At 32.6% G+C, this 14306-nt stretch overlaps 1 protein-coding gene across 7 annotated transcripts in view; it reads left to right on the forward strand.

Moving 5' to 3' along the window:
* Nucleotides 1–14306, forward strand: part of SLC4A10 (solute carrier family 4 member 10) — a 302199-nt gene that overhangs the window by 70049 nt on the left and 217844 nt on the right. For 6 of the 7 annotated variants that reach the window (XM_036858555.1, XM_036858558.1, XM_036858562.1 and 3 more), the window contains exon 1: nt 11554–11815. The exons of the other annotated variant lie outside the window; for it this stretch is intronic. In XM_036858555.1, coding sequence (XP_036714450.1) covers nt 11735–11815 — 81 coding nt within the window. In that variant the 5' untranslated portion in view covers nt 11554–11734. Of the gene's footprint in view, nt 1–11553; nt 11816–14306 lie in introns of those variants that run through there. 7 annotated transcript variants of the gene reach the window in all.

Raw genomic sequence — 14306 nt, forward strand, 5'->3', positions numbered from 1 at the left:
TCATTCTTTTGCTTGTGGCTGGCCAGTTTTCCCAGCACCATTTATTGAGGAGACTATAGTTTCTCCATTGTATGTTCTTTGCTTTTTATCATAAATTAATTGTACACATTTGTGTGAGATTTCTATTCTGTTCCGTTAATCTGCGTGTCTATTTTTGTGCCATTACCCATACTGTTTTTGGGTTTTTTTTAACATCTTTATTGCGGTATAATTCCTTTACAATTGTGTGTTATACATATACATATATCCCCATATCTCTTCCCTCTTGCAACTCCCTCCCTCTCACCCTCTCTATCCCACCCCTCTAGGTGGTCACAAAGCACCAAGCTGATCTCCCTGTGCTATGTGGCTGCTTCCCACTAGCTATTGGTTTTACATTTGGTAGTGTATATATGTCCATGCCACTCTCTCACTTCGTCCCAGCTTACCCTTCCCTCTCCCTGTGTCCTCAAGTCCATTCTCTAGTAGGTCTGCATCTTTATTCCCGTCCTGCCCCTAGGTTCTTCATGACTTTTTTTTTTTTAGATTCCATATGTATGTGTTAGCATATGGTATTTGTTTTTCTCCTTCTGACTTACTTCACTCTTATGACAGACTCTAGGCCCATCCACCTCACTACAAATAACTCAATTTCATTTCTTTTTATGTCTGAGTAATATTCCATTGTATATATGTGCCACATCTTCTTTATCGATTCATCTGTCGATGGACACTTAGGTTGCTTCCATGTCCTGGCTGTTGTAAATAGTGCTGCAATGAACATTGTGGTACATGACTCTTTTTGAATTATGGTTTTCTCAGGGTATATGCCCAGTAGTGGGATTGCTGGGTCGTATGGTAATTCTATTTTTAGTTTTTTAAGGAACCTCCATACTATTCTCCATAGTGGCTGTATCAATATACATTCCCACCAACAGTGCAAGAGGGTTCCCTTTTCTCCACACCCTCTCCAGCATTTACTGTTTGTAGATATTTTGATGATGGCCATTCTGACTGGTGTGAGATGATATCTCATTGTAGTTTTGATTTGCATTTCTCTAATGATTAATGATGTTGAGCCTCCTTTCATGTGTTTGTGGCAATCTGTATATATTCTTTGGAGAAATGTCTATTTAGGTCTTCTGCCCATTTTTGGGTTGGGTTGTTTGTTTTTTTGATATTGAGCTGCATGAGCTGCTTGTAAATTTTGGAGATTAATCCTTTGTCAGTTGCTTCGTTTGCAAATATTTTCTCCCATTCTGAGGGCTGTCTTTTTGTCTTGTTTATGGTTTCCTTTGCTGTGCAAAAGCTTTTAAGTTTCATTAGGTCCCATTTGTTTATTTTTGTTTTTATTTCCATTTCTCTAGGAGGTGGGGCAAAAAGAATCTTGCTGTGATGTATGTCATAGAGTGTTCTGCCTATGTTTTCCTCTAAGAGTTTGATAGTGTCTGCCCTTACACTTAGGTCTTTAATCCATTTTGAGTTTATTTTTGTGCATGGTGTCAGGGAGTGTTCTAATTTCATACTTTTACATGTACCTGTCCAATTTTCCCAGCACCACTTATTGAAGAGGCTGTCTTTTCTCCACTGTATATGCTTGCCTCCTTTATCAAAGATAAGGTGACCATATGTGTGTGGGTTTATCTCTGGGCTTTCTATCCTGTTCCATTGATCTATATTTCTGTTTTTGTGCCAGTACCAAACTGTCTTGATTATTGTAGCTTTGTAATATAGTCTGAAGTCAGGGAGCCTGATTCCTCCAACTCCGTTTTTCTTTCTCAAGATTGCTTTGGCTATTCGGGGTCTTTTGTGTTTCCATACAAATTGTGAAATTTTTTCTTCTAGTTCTGTGAAAAATGCCATTGGTAGTTTGATAGGGATTGCATTGAATCTGTAGATTGCTTTGGGTAGTAGAGTCATTTTCACAATGTTGATTCTTCCAAACCAAGAACATGGTATATCTCTCCATTTATTTGTATCATCTTTAATTTCTTTCATCAGTGTCTTATAGTTTTCTGCATACAGGTCTTTTGTTGCCTTACTTAGGTTTATTCCTAGGTATTTTATTCTTTTTGTTGCAATGGTAAATGGGATTGTTTCCTTAATTTCATTTTCAGATACCCATACTGTTTTGAACACTATAGTATAGTTTGAAATCAGGGAGCATGATACCTCCACCTTTTTTCTTTCTCAAGGTTGTTTTGCTTGTTTGGGATCTTTTGTGGTTCCATGCACATTTTATTTATTTTATTTTATTTTTTAAAAATTATTTTCATTTTATTTATTTATTTACTTGGCCATGCTGTGCAGCATGCAGGATCTAAGTTCTCCAACCAGGGAGCGAACCCGTGCCCCCTGCAGTGGAGGTGTGGAGTCTTAACGACTTGACCACCAGGGAAGTCTCTTCATGCACAGTTTAAAATTATTTTTTCTAGTTCTGTGAAATATGCCATTGGAATTTTGATAGGGATTGCATTGAACCTGTAGATTTCTTTGGGTCGTATGGACATTTTTACAATATTAATTCTTCCATTTCATGCACACAGAATATCTATTTTTATATTCTTCAATTTCTTTCATCAGTGTCTTACACTTTTTGGTGTACAGGTCTTTCACCTTCTTGGTTAAATTTATTCCTAGGTATTTTTTTTTTTTTTGATGCTATTTTAAAAGGGAACATTTTGTCTGTTTCTCTTTCTGATAGCTCATTATTAGTGAATAGAAAAGCCAAAGACTTCTGTATCTTGATTTTGTATCCTGTGGCTTTACTGAATTTATTTATTATTTCTAACGGGTTTTTTTGGTGACATCTTTAGGGTTTTCTATGTATAATATCATGTCATCTGCAAATAATGACTGTTTTACTTCTTTCTTTCCAATTTGGTTGCTCAGTATTTCTTTTTCTTGCCTAATTGCTGTGGCTAGGAATTCCAATTCTATGTTGAAGAGAAGTGGCAAGAGTGAGCATCCTTGTCTTTTTCTTGATCTTAGAGGAAAAGATTTCAATTTTTCACCATTGAGAATAACATTAGCCGTGGGTTTGTCATATATGGTCTTTATTATATTGAGGTACATTCTTGCTATACTCATTTTGTTGAGAGTTTTGATCATAAATGGGTATTGAATTTTGTTAAATGCTTTTTCTGCATCTATTGAGATGATTATATCATTTTTGTCCTTAATTTTGTTAATATGATGTATCATGTTTATTTTGTAGATGTTGAACCCTCCTTGTATTCCTGGAATAAATTCAACTTGATCATGGTGTATGATTCTTTTAATGTATGGTTTGATTTGGTTTACTAGTATTTTGTTAAGGTTTTTTGCATCTGTGTTCATCAAGGATATTGGACTGTAGTTTTCCTTTTTTGTGGTGTTATTATCTGGTTTTGGTATCAGGGTAATTCTGGTTTCACAAAATGTGTTTGTAAAGTTTCCTTCCTCTTCAGTTTTTTGGAAGAGCTTGGGAAGTAGAAGTATTAAATCTTTGAATGTTTTGTAGAATTCTCCAGGGAAGCCCTCTGGTCCTGGACTTGTGTTGTTGGGGAGATTTTTGATTACCATTTAAGTTTCCTTATTAGTAATTAATCGATTCATATTTTTGTTTCTTCATGATTCAGTCTTGGAGGATTGTATGTTTCTAGGAATTTATTAATTTCTTCTAGGGTATCCAACTTATTGGTGTATAATTGTTCATAAAAGTTTCTTATGATCCTTTGTATTTCTGTAGTATCAGTTATAAGTTCTCTTCTTTCATTTCTGACTTTATTTATGAGAGTCCTCTACTTTTTTCTTAGTTAGTTAGCTAAAGGTTTGTTAATTTTGTTTATCTTTTCAAAGAAACAGCTCTTAGTTTCATTGATCTTTAAAAAAAAATTTAACTATAGTTGATTTACAATATGGTGTTAGTTTCAGATATACAGCTTCAGATTCTTTTCCCTTTTATCTTTTCTATTTTTTTGTCTCCATTTCATTTATTTACCCTCTGATCTTTGTGTGAGTGTATGTGTCCTTTTTAAAAATTTTTATTTATTTATTTAAATTTTTATTTTTATATAATTTTTAAAGGTTATGTTCCACTTACAGTTATTACCAAATATTGACTGTATTCTCCATGTTGTACAATACATCCTGGAGCCTATCTTACACCCAATAGTTTATACCTCCACTCCACTCCTCTATTGTCCCTCCCACTGGTCATAACTAGTTTGTTCTCTATATCTGTGAGTCAGCTTCTTTTTTGTTAAAATTTATATGGAAAAACAAAAGAACCTGAATAGCTGAAACAATCTTGAGAAAGAAGAACAGAGCTGGAGGAATCATGATCCCTGACTTCAGACTATACTACAAAGCTATAGTAATCAAAACAGTATGGTACTGGCACAAACCAGACACAGATCAATGAAACAGGATAGAGAGCCCAGAAATAAACCCACACAGTTATGGTCAATTAATCTACAACAAAGGGGGCAGGAATATACAATGGAGAAAAGACAGTCTCTTCAATAAGTGTTGTTAGGAAAACTGGACAGATACATGTAAAGAAGGAAATTAGAACATTCTCTAACACCATATACAAAAATCAACTTAAAATGGATTAAAGACCAAAATCTAAGACCAGATATTATAAAACTCGTGGAGGGAAACACAGGCAGAACACAACATAAATCACAGCAATATTTTTTTGGATCCGTCTTCTAAAGTAAAGGAAATAAAAGCAAAAATAAACAAATGGGACCTAATTAAACTTAAAAGCTTTTCACAACAGAGGAAACAATAGACAAAATGAAAAGACAACCTACTGAATGGGAGAATATATTTATGAATGAGATGACCGATAATGGGTCTAATATCCAACATATATAAACAGCTCATACAGCTCAACATCAAAGAAACAAACAACCCAATTAGATAATGGGCAGAAGAACTGAATAGATATTTTTCCAAAGAGGAAATGCAGATGGCCAAAAGTCACATGAAAAGATGCTTAACATTGCTAATCATCAGGGAAATGCAAATCAAGACCACAATGAGATTTCACCTCATGCCTGTTAGAATGGCTGTCATCAAAAAGAACACAGATAACAAATGTTGGTGAGGTTGTGGAGAAAGGGAACTCTCCTAAATTGTTGGTGGGAATGTAAAATGGTGCAGCCACTGTGGAAAACAATATGGAGGTTTCTCAAAAAACTAAAAATAGAACTACCATATGACCCAGCAAATCCACTCCTGGGTAGATATCCAAAAAAACCAAAACCAAAAACAAAAAACACTAATTGGAAAAGATACATGTTCCCCAAAGTTCATAGCAGCATTATTTATAATAGCCAAGACATGGAAGCAATGTAAGTGTCCAACAGCAGATAAATGGATAAAGAAGATGTATATACACACAATGGAATACTGCTCCGCCATGAAAAAGAATGAAATTTTGCTGTTTGCAGCACCATGGATGGACTTGGAGGGCATTATGCTAAGTGAAACAAGTCAGACAGAGAAAGACAAATACTGTGTGATATCACTTATATGTGGAATCAAAAATATACAACAAACTAGTGAATATAACAAAAACAGAAGCAGACCTCTCCTCTGATCTTTATTATTTCCTTCTTTCTACTAATTTTGGGCTTCATTTGTTCTTTTTCTATTTCCCTTAGGTGTACTTAGATTGTTTATTGGGGATTTTTCTTGTTTTTTTTAGGAAGGCCTATATTGCTATGAACTTCCCTCTTAGAACCACTTTTGCTGCATCCCATAGATTTTGGTATGTCATATTTCTGTTTTCATTTGTCTGTAGGTATTTTTTGATTTCTCCTTTGATTTCTTTGATGACCCATTGGTTGTTCAGTGGGATGTAATCTAATCTCTATGTAATTTAATCTCCATGTTTTTGTGGGTTTTCCCGGTTTTTTCTTTATGATTGATTTCTAGTTTCATACCATTGTGGTCAGAGAAGATGCTTGATATGATTTTAGTCTTCTTGAATTTATTGAGACTTATTTTGTGACTTAATATGTGATCTATCCTGGAGAATATTTCATGTGCACTTGAGAAGAATGTGTTTTGTGCTGCTTTTGGATAGAAAGTCTATTAAGTCTGTCTGGTCTAATGTGTTATTTAAGTCCAATATTTCCTTATTGATTTTCTACCCAGATGACCTATCCATTGATGTAAGTAAGATGTTAGAATTCCCTATTATTATTGTATTGCTTTAAGTTTCTCCCTTAAAGTGTGTTAATATTTGCTTTATATATCTTGATGCTCCTCCATTGGGTGCATATATACTTATAAGTGTTATATCTTCTTGCTGGATTGACCCCTTTATCATTATGTAATGCCTTTCTTTGTCTTTTATTTTTCTGTTTTAAAGTCTATTTTGTCTGATATGAGGATAGCTACTTCAGCTTTCTTTTCATTTCCATTTGCATGAAATATCTTTTTCCATCCCTTCACTTTCAGTCTGTGTGTGTCCTTCTGAAGTGAGTCTCTTGTAGGCAGTATATAGGTGAATTTTGTTTTTTTATCTATTCAACCACTCTATGTGGTGAATTTTGATTGATGAATTTAGTCTATTTACACTTAAAGTAATTATTAATAGATATGTACTTATTGCCATTTTGTTATTTGCTTTCTGGCTGTTTTGTAGTTCCTCTCTGTTTCTTACTTCCCTTTTTCTTGTCCCTTGTGTTTTGGTGGTTTTCTTTAGTGCTATGTTTAGATTCCTTTTGCAATTTCTTTTGTGTATTTACTATAGGCTTTTCTTTGTGGTTACTGTGAGGTTCACATATAACATCTTATGTAAATAGTGACCTTTTTAAGTTGGTAGTAACTTAAATTTGAACACATTCCAAAGCTTTATCTTTTTATTTACTCCCCCACTCAATATTTTATACACTTGATGACACATTTTACATCTTTTTTTAATGCATCCTTTGACTAATTGTTGTAATTTTAGTTAATTTTAATACTTTTGCCTTTTAACCTTCATACTTGCTTTATACTTGACTCATCCACCACCTTTATTATATATTTACTTTTTCCAGTGGGATTTTTACTTTTTTATGTTCTCTTATTATTAATTAATGCCATTTCTTTTCAGCTTAAAGAAGTCCTTTTACCATTTCTTATAGAGCTGGTTTAGTGCTGATGAACTCCTTTAGCTTTTGGTTATCGGGAAAACTCTTGGTCTCTCCTTCAATTCTGAATGATAACCTTGCTGGGTAGGAATTCTTGTTTGGAAATTCTTTTAGTGCAGGTGCTGTGGCTACTGCTGCAGCACACTGGTGGGCAAGGCTTGTCTCCAGACCTGCTGTGGGGCCTGGCCATGTGATATAAGTTATCTTTAAATAAATATGAAAAAAGAATGCTTTATGATAAAAACTTTAATAAACAACTTTTGATTCTTATGGATATTTTTCTGAAATATTTACTATGTTTTTCAATCTAACAAAAACATATGAAACTGTTAAAATGAAAGTTTTTTAATTACTGAAGATAAAATATATATTACGAAGACAATGAAAAGACATAGTGATTTATTATTTTTTCATTTTTAAAAAAATTTTATTGGAGTATAGTTGATTTACAATATTGTGTTAGTTTTAGGTGTACAGAAAAGTGAATCAGTTATACATATACATATATCCATCCTTTTATAGATTCCTTTGCCATATAGGCCATTACAGAGTACTGAGTAGAGTTGCCTGTGCTATACAGTAGGTCCTTATTAGTTATAGATTTTATACATAGTAGTGTGTATATGTCCATCCCAATCTCCCAATTTATCTCTTCCCCACCCCCCACCTTACCCCCTGGTAACCATAAGTTTGTTTTCTACATCTGTAACTCTATTTCTGTTCTGTAGATAAGTTCATTTGTACCCTTTTAAAATTCATTTATTTATTTTTTTATTGGAGTATAGTTGCTTTACAATGTTGTGTTAGTTTCTGCTGTGCAGCAAAGTGAATCAGTTATATGTATACATATATCCACTCTTTTTTAGATTTCTTTCCCAATTAGGTTACCACAGAGCACTGAGTAGAGTTCCCTGTGAGTACCCTTTTTTAGATTCCACACGTAGGTGATATCATATATTTATCTTTCTCTGTCTGACTTACTTCACTCAGTGACATAATGATTTATATTGGGGAAAACCTTGAAACTAGGAGACAAGAATTTTGAATTCTGGCCTTGGCTCTGCTACTAGCTGGTCTTAGACAAATCATTTAACGTCTCTAAATTTCAGTTACCTCATCTGTAAAATGAGGGCATTGGATTGCATAGTCCCTGAGACATAAAAAGTAAGAGCTAAATATGTGATAATTATTATAAAGCTCTTACTGTTTTTAAGATGCTGATCCTTTATTATTCAGGATGGTCTGACGTTCAGCAAATAATTAAATAGACAAAGTTTTTAAATTTATTTGACCCTTTTAGTTATTTCTTCATTCAAACCAAGGGGTTCTTTTGCTATATTCTGGTTGTCCTTCATTGCTTTTAATCAAACCTTTGTTAGATAGACTTGCTAGGGAAAATGTAGAGGCATTGCGCCTTCCTCTTATGAGAGTACCTTAATAACATTGCTATGTGTAAGCATACTGTATGAATAAATATTTATTTTCATAGAGCAATAGTTTTCTAAAAAATAGGTGTCTATTAGTTTTAACTGGTTAGCCCAGTTTAAATTACTATTAATGGTTATATTTAACATATGTTAATCCATTACTTGATTAATGAATTATAAGTGAATTTTTTTTTGGCTTAAGTTGATTTTATCAAGTAAATGGTAGAGAGATTAAGAGCTTCTTTGTATTCTGGTTTTCATATTCTTATTGCAAAGATCAATTAAGTGTGTTGGCAAGAAAACACTGAAGAAAATTAGATTGTATATACTAATTAATAATGTCCGGTAACTGATGTAAGCAAAGTTTATATCAATGTTATGACACAATATATGAAAGAAAAGTACAATTTTTAGTTTATTTCCCATTTATTCATTTATAATAACTTTGCTAAAAGTTAAGCACATTATAAGAGGACAAAGAATGAACGTCAGATGAGTCTTCCTTCTCACAATTTTCTGGCTATTTTATAAAAACTAAACATATACACATGAAATGGATTAATGACAATGCAACGGAGCATGTGATGAAAGTATATTGATTTGTCAAAATGAAATCTATAACAATTTAGGAGGTTATGAATAAACCTTGACCCTGACATTTCTCTTTACCTCATTTCTTACATTTAGTCCCCAAATCCCATTCCTTCTAACTAAAAAGTATATCTGGTGTCTATCCATTTCCCTTCATTCCTACTGCCACCACTTTGGTTCAGGCCATCATTATCTCCTACCCCAAATTATATAACTTGTCTCTCTCCAGTTTTATTTTACTTGATTGATTCTCTACCATAGCCAGAATAATCTTAAACTACAAAAATGATTGTGTTGATAGATTACCATTCCCCTGAAGATTAAATCCATACTCTTTAAATGGCTTCTGAAGAGTCCTGTGATTAGACCTTGGCTTACCCTTTTAGCCTCGTCTCTTCCCTCTGTCCTACTTAAACTTTATGGTCGAACCATGCTGTATTTAGCATTAGTTGAATATGATCTGCTCAGGATCTTCTCAGTTTTAACAGTACTTCCTTAGGAAGATCTTTTCTGATCCCTAGATTAGGGTCAGATGCCCTGCTATCACTCTTATATCACCTCTTAATCTTCTGTCATAGCAAAACATACTTGTTTAATTATCTGCTTTTGTGATGGCATATCTTATGTTGTCACAGATTTTCTAGCACAGTATCTGACACATAGAAGATGTTTAATATTTTCTACATGAAGAAATAAATATAGAAAGGGAGATAGATGTTAAGATAGCTCTTAAAGAATGAGTACCTATTTTGTTTACAATAAGAGAGTAAATATTGCATATATAAATCATATTTGCCTACATATGATTTTCCATTCAGGTCTGTCATTGTATACATACAGCCAAAATACCAAACCCTTTGAATATGTGCAGTTAGAGGCAATAATTTCTCTAAGAGCATAATGTAGATCAGGCTACTAAAGAAGACTAATTTCTTTCTACAAATAAAAATTGGATATATTTAAGGTATAATAATTTCCCCTAGATTTATTGAGATATAATTGACCTATAACATTGTGTAAGTTTAAGGTGTACGACATGTTAATTTGATACACTTATATATTGCAAAATAATTACCACCATCGTGTAACTTTCAAGTATATAATACAATATTATTAACTATAATCACTATCCTGTTTAGATCTCTAGAACTTACTCATCTTATAACTGGAAGTTTGTACTTTTGACCAACATCTCCCTTATGCCCCCTACCCCTCAGCTTCTTAAAGAAGCCCACTTTTTAAGACCCATTTTGACTAGTCTCCATGATAATACAAATTATGCTCATATGCTCATCAAATGTTGTGAGTGTAAATTTATACTGGTTCGTAATTAGTCTACACTTACCTGAAGCATTTGCTGTATAGCACTTTAGCTATCACTAAATTTCATTTAGTTTATATCACTGGTATATAAATAAAGCATTCATAGGTATATAAAAAAATATCCATTAATTCAGGCTATACATAATGCGAAGAGTGTTTTAGGGTAATATATTGTACTTGGTGTCCCAATTTTGCATTCAATTAAATATATTATAATTTTAGTCTTTGTTTTATCTCTAAAACATAATCTTTTATCACATGGTAAAGAGAAAGTATTTACATTTATAATTTTAGAGGATATTGGTTTTCTGTTATCAGACTACTTTATTAATCTTAAAATTCCTTGATTCTACTCTTTTGTGGAAAAGAAAGCATTACAAGAACCCTAATGAACACAAATAAGATGCAATGAAAAATCACAATAAAAATGCCAATAATGTAGGTTTAAGTCCTAGATTTAGATTTAACCATGCAGTTTTGGAATTTGATAACAGCATGTTGTCTTTTGCATATTAAACTCTGTAGGAGATATTATACCTTTTATAATAGTGTAAAAGCTATTTTGATTTGAAGCATGTTGTTCTGAAGAATATGAAATAAAAATGAAGTTCATGAGAATTAAAAAAGTGAATATGCATTTACCTATTTATCTATCTACTGTTATACACAATTATCAAAGATTGCCAGAATAAAAACTCATCATTTTTAGGGACTTCTATTTTGACGGGTTGGATGAGTGATGATACACATGGTTTGGAGGGAAGAGTCCTTTTTTAGAGTATAATTTTTCTTGTTAAATAATTAAAGCTTAGTCATATATGGAGAAAACTGCCTAATAATTATGAACTAACATTTTAACATGGCATTTGCAACAGATACATTAGACACTTAATTAAATAGAATGTTGCTTATTTTTAAAGGAATGACAAAAAAAAATCAAACTTTCCTTGGCATGTGAAATCTTTATATTATCAGAAGTGGGAAATCTGAAAGATGTGGTTCATTCTCTGTTTGGATGATGCAGAATTGCTCTAAGCAGTAAGCTTACTGTTTTCAGACAGCATTAGCAGCTTCAGCAAATACAACTGTGTCATCCTCCCTTAATACGCAGTGTTTGTAACTGCAAAGGGGAGATGATAAACAGCATATGAGATCTGATATCTTCATGATGACTTAAACAGATACTGATGGACAGATCTGCTGTTTGATGTTTTCTTCACTAGCCCTGAAGATGCTGAGACATAGAGATGGCTGTGATTATCTTTTGTAAGACAGGAAATGCAATCTTTAGGGGTCTCTGGAAATAGAAAGGTTATGCAGTCTGGAACCTGTGAGCCTTTTCAATCTCTAAATCATCAGGTATGACATCATGAATTATGATTATACCATTAGATTATAGAGTTATTGCTTTTTCTAGCTCTTAGTCATTTACAACATATTAATCAATGTAATTGTTTATTATTAGATTTTCCTTAGGATATTTGAACAAGTAATATTTATAGTACTAGACACCAGTTAAACAATATGAATTTTAGAAATGTGTGTGTGTTTAAGTTTGTGTTTACTGTAGCTTTTTATGGGGAAGTGGGAGGTAAGGAAATAGATTCTTTGTATGTGATTAAGGGCAAGGTTTTGGGCTCTACAGATTTTTCCAGATTAAACCTGAATACAGTCAAATTGCATCTTTTATTTCAAATGATGAAAATAGCATAAATTGTTCAAACTTATAAGGATACACCATAGCTAGCTGCTTGTATATAGTGACATATTAAAAATTTTTATCTGGGATTACTTAAGCATAGAAATAGATGTTGCTACCATCGTACTGTGCAACCACACAGCAACCCAAGTGTGATGAGTAGAATTATGTTTATCGGCATCTGAGCTATTTTCCTGAAATTTGTATTTCAGTATCTAAACTGTTTTAGAAGGCATTACTTTTAATCATTTCTCAGATCTATTGAAATAATTATGCTCTTTGTCCTCTTAATGTAGAGATCTGCTAAGGCATTGCTTATAGATTAAAGTAGACGATAAATCTGTTTTTTGTTTTGGTTTGGTTTTTTACACAGAAATCTGGTGACATATAAGCCTGTTTAATGTTTTTGACCCAGAGATATTCTACATTTGTTTACTTTCATTTTCAAAATGGAAAGACTTGACTACATTAAACATGTTAACTACAAAGAGTAGAAAATCATCACAGCAAAGAATTTGGATTTATATATCTATTTTATGCTGAAACTCTGCTATTTATTTTAAACCATTTTCCCCTATCAGGTTTAATTTTGTTTGTTATAGCATGTCCTCAGAATTACATGCTTGGGTAAGAAACTGTGCCTCTGTTTGACATTCAGATTTTGAAGGAAATTTATTTTATTTTTTTATGTGATAATATTTCTGCCTCAGTATTAGGGGACTTGGCAGATACTTGACAAGGCATTCCATATTAAATGAGCAAAATGAGAGAAAATGTTGCAGCATTTCTCAGCAGAAAGATAGTTTTGTCTTCGTGATTCCATAGCTCGATTAGAATTTAATGGCTCATCAGGGTAAAATGATGTATTAAATATGAATATATTTATCAAAAGACTGAAGTGGAAGTCTGAAACAGTGATTTGATTCAGTTAAGGAGTCAGTTTCTCCTTTTTAATTAAAAGCACACTAAAAATTATACCTACTGATATTGGCGATAATTTATATGTTATTCAGGCTACTTAGTCAGCTTAGATTCTTATTAGCAGGGAAGACTGCCATATTCTTAAGCTTGATTAGTTTTGGAATGATTTGAATATACCTTTTAGTTGCTACAAAACCTGTTTAATCTGTTAGAATTTATTTCCAGTATTTGCATGTATTAGTCACTATGAGTACATTCTGTTTCTTGGCATTGCTTTGGGATTCCTCTAGGTATTGGTTTCACAACATTTTGCTAGATTTTTCACTGTATTTGTGACCTTTCAAGAGAACCAAACCATAAAAATTCTTAGTTACCTTCTTCAGTGGCACTTAAATGAGGATATCTCAATAATTCTGTAAGGTGAAAAAAATTACTGTCTTAGAGTTATTTCCTTTACAAAGTGGAGAAAAATTTCTCTCTGTTGCTATGTCAAAATATATAACATTAAAAAGTTAAGATTGATTAAAATGTCACAGACATTTAATGTAATGTCAACCTTTTTCCTGTACAGCAAGATGATCTTGACCTTTTGAATGGTGAAATTGATTGTATATCTGCTCAGTAACAATTGGTCATCTTCTTTTTGCAATGGTTGCCTCTATCTGTACCATTTTATACATGCGTTTCATTATATATTGTAAAGGTTTCTGAAGGTAAGCTGTCTGTAAACAACTATTTGAGTAATTGTTCAATTGTAAACAACTATTTGAGTAATTTGAGTAATTGTGAAATATGATCATTTGCACAATACTGTATTTGGTGTTGTGAGGAGAATACAGAAAAGAAAGAGTTGTTTCCTGCTTTCAAGATTATGAGAAAATGTACATAATGAGCTATGTTCACATTTTGAATTGACTTTTCAAAAGTGGTATGCTACAGTCAGTTTTAATTTAATTTATAAATTGGTGAATCTCAGGATGAGTTCCATATAATTCTTTTTTTCCTCATGTAAATCTCTTGATATTAGAGAAATAAAAGATTGGGTCAAACTGTATAATCAAGCATTTTGTAATTTTGATAACTGCATTAACTTCTTTTATAACACGTTAAATTCTTTTTATTAGGGCATTATAAACTGTGAATAAATAAAATAACATTGTAAGTTTTATAAGGCATAGTTTTCAATTTGAGAGTGAAGGGAGATCTAGCCCATTGGCAGGAGGCAGAAGC

The sequence above is a fragment of the Balaenoptera musculus genome, chromosome 7 (genome assembly GCF_009873245.2).
Source record: "Balaenoptera musculus isolate JJ_BM4_2016_0621 chromosome 7, mBalMus1.pri.v3, whole genome shotgun sequence".
NCBI classification, from domain to species: domain Eukaryota; kingdom Metazoa; phylum Chordata; class Mammalia; order Artiodactyla; family Balaenopteridae; genus Balaenoptera; species Balaenoptera musculus.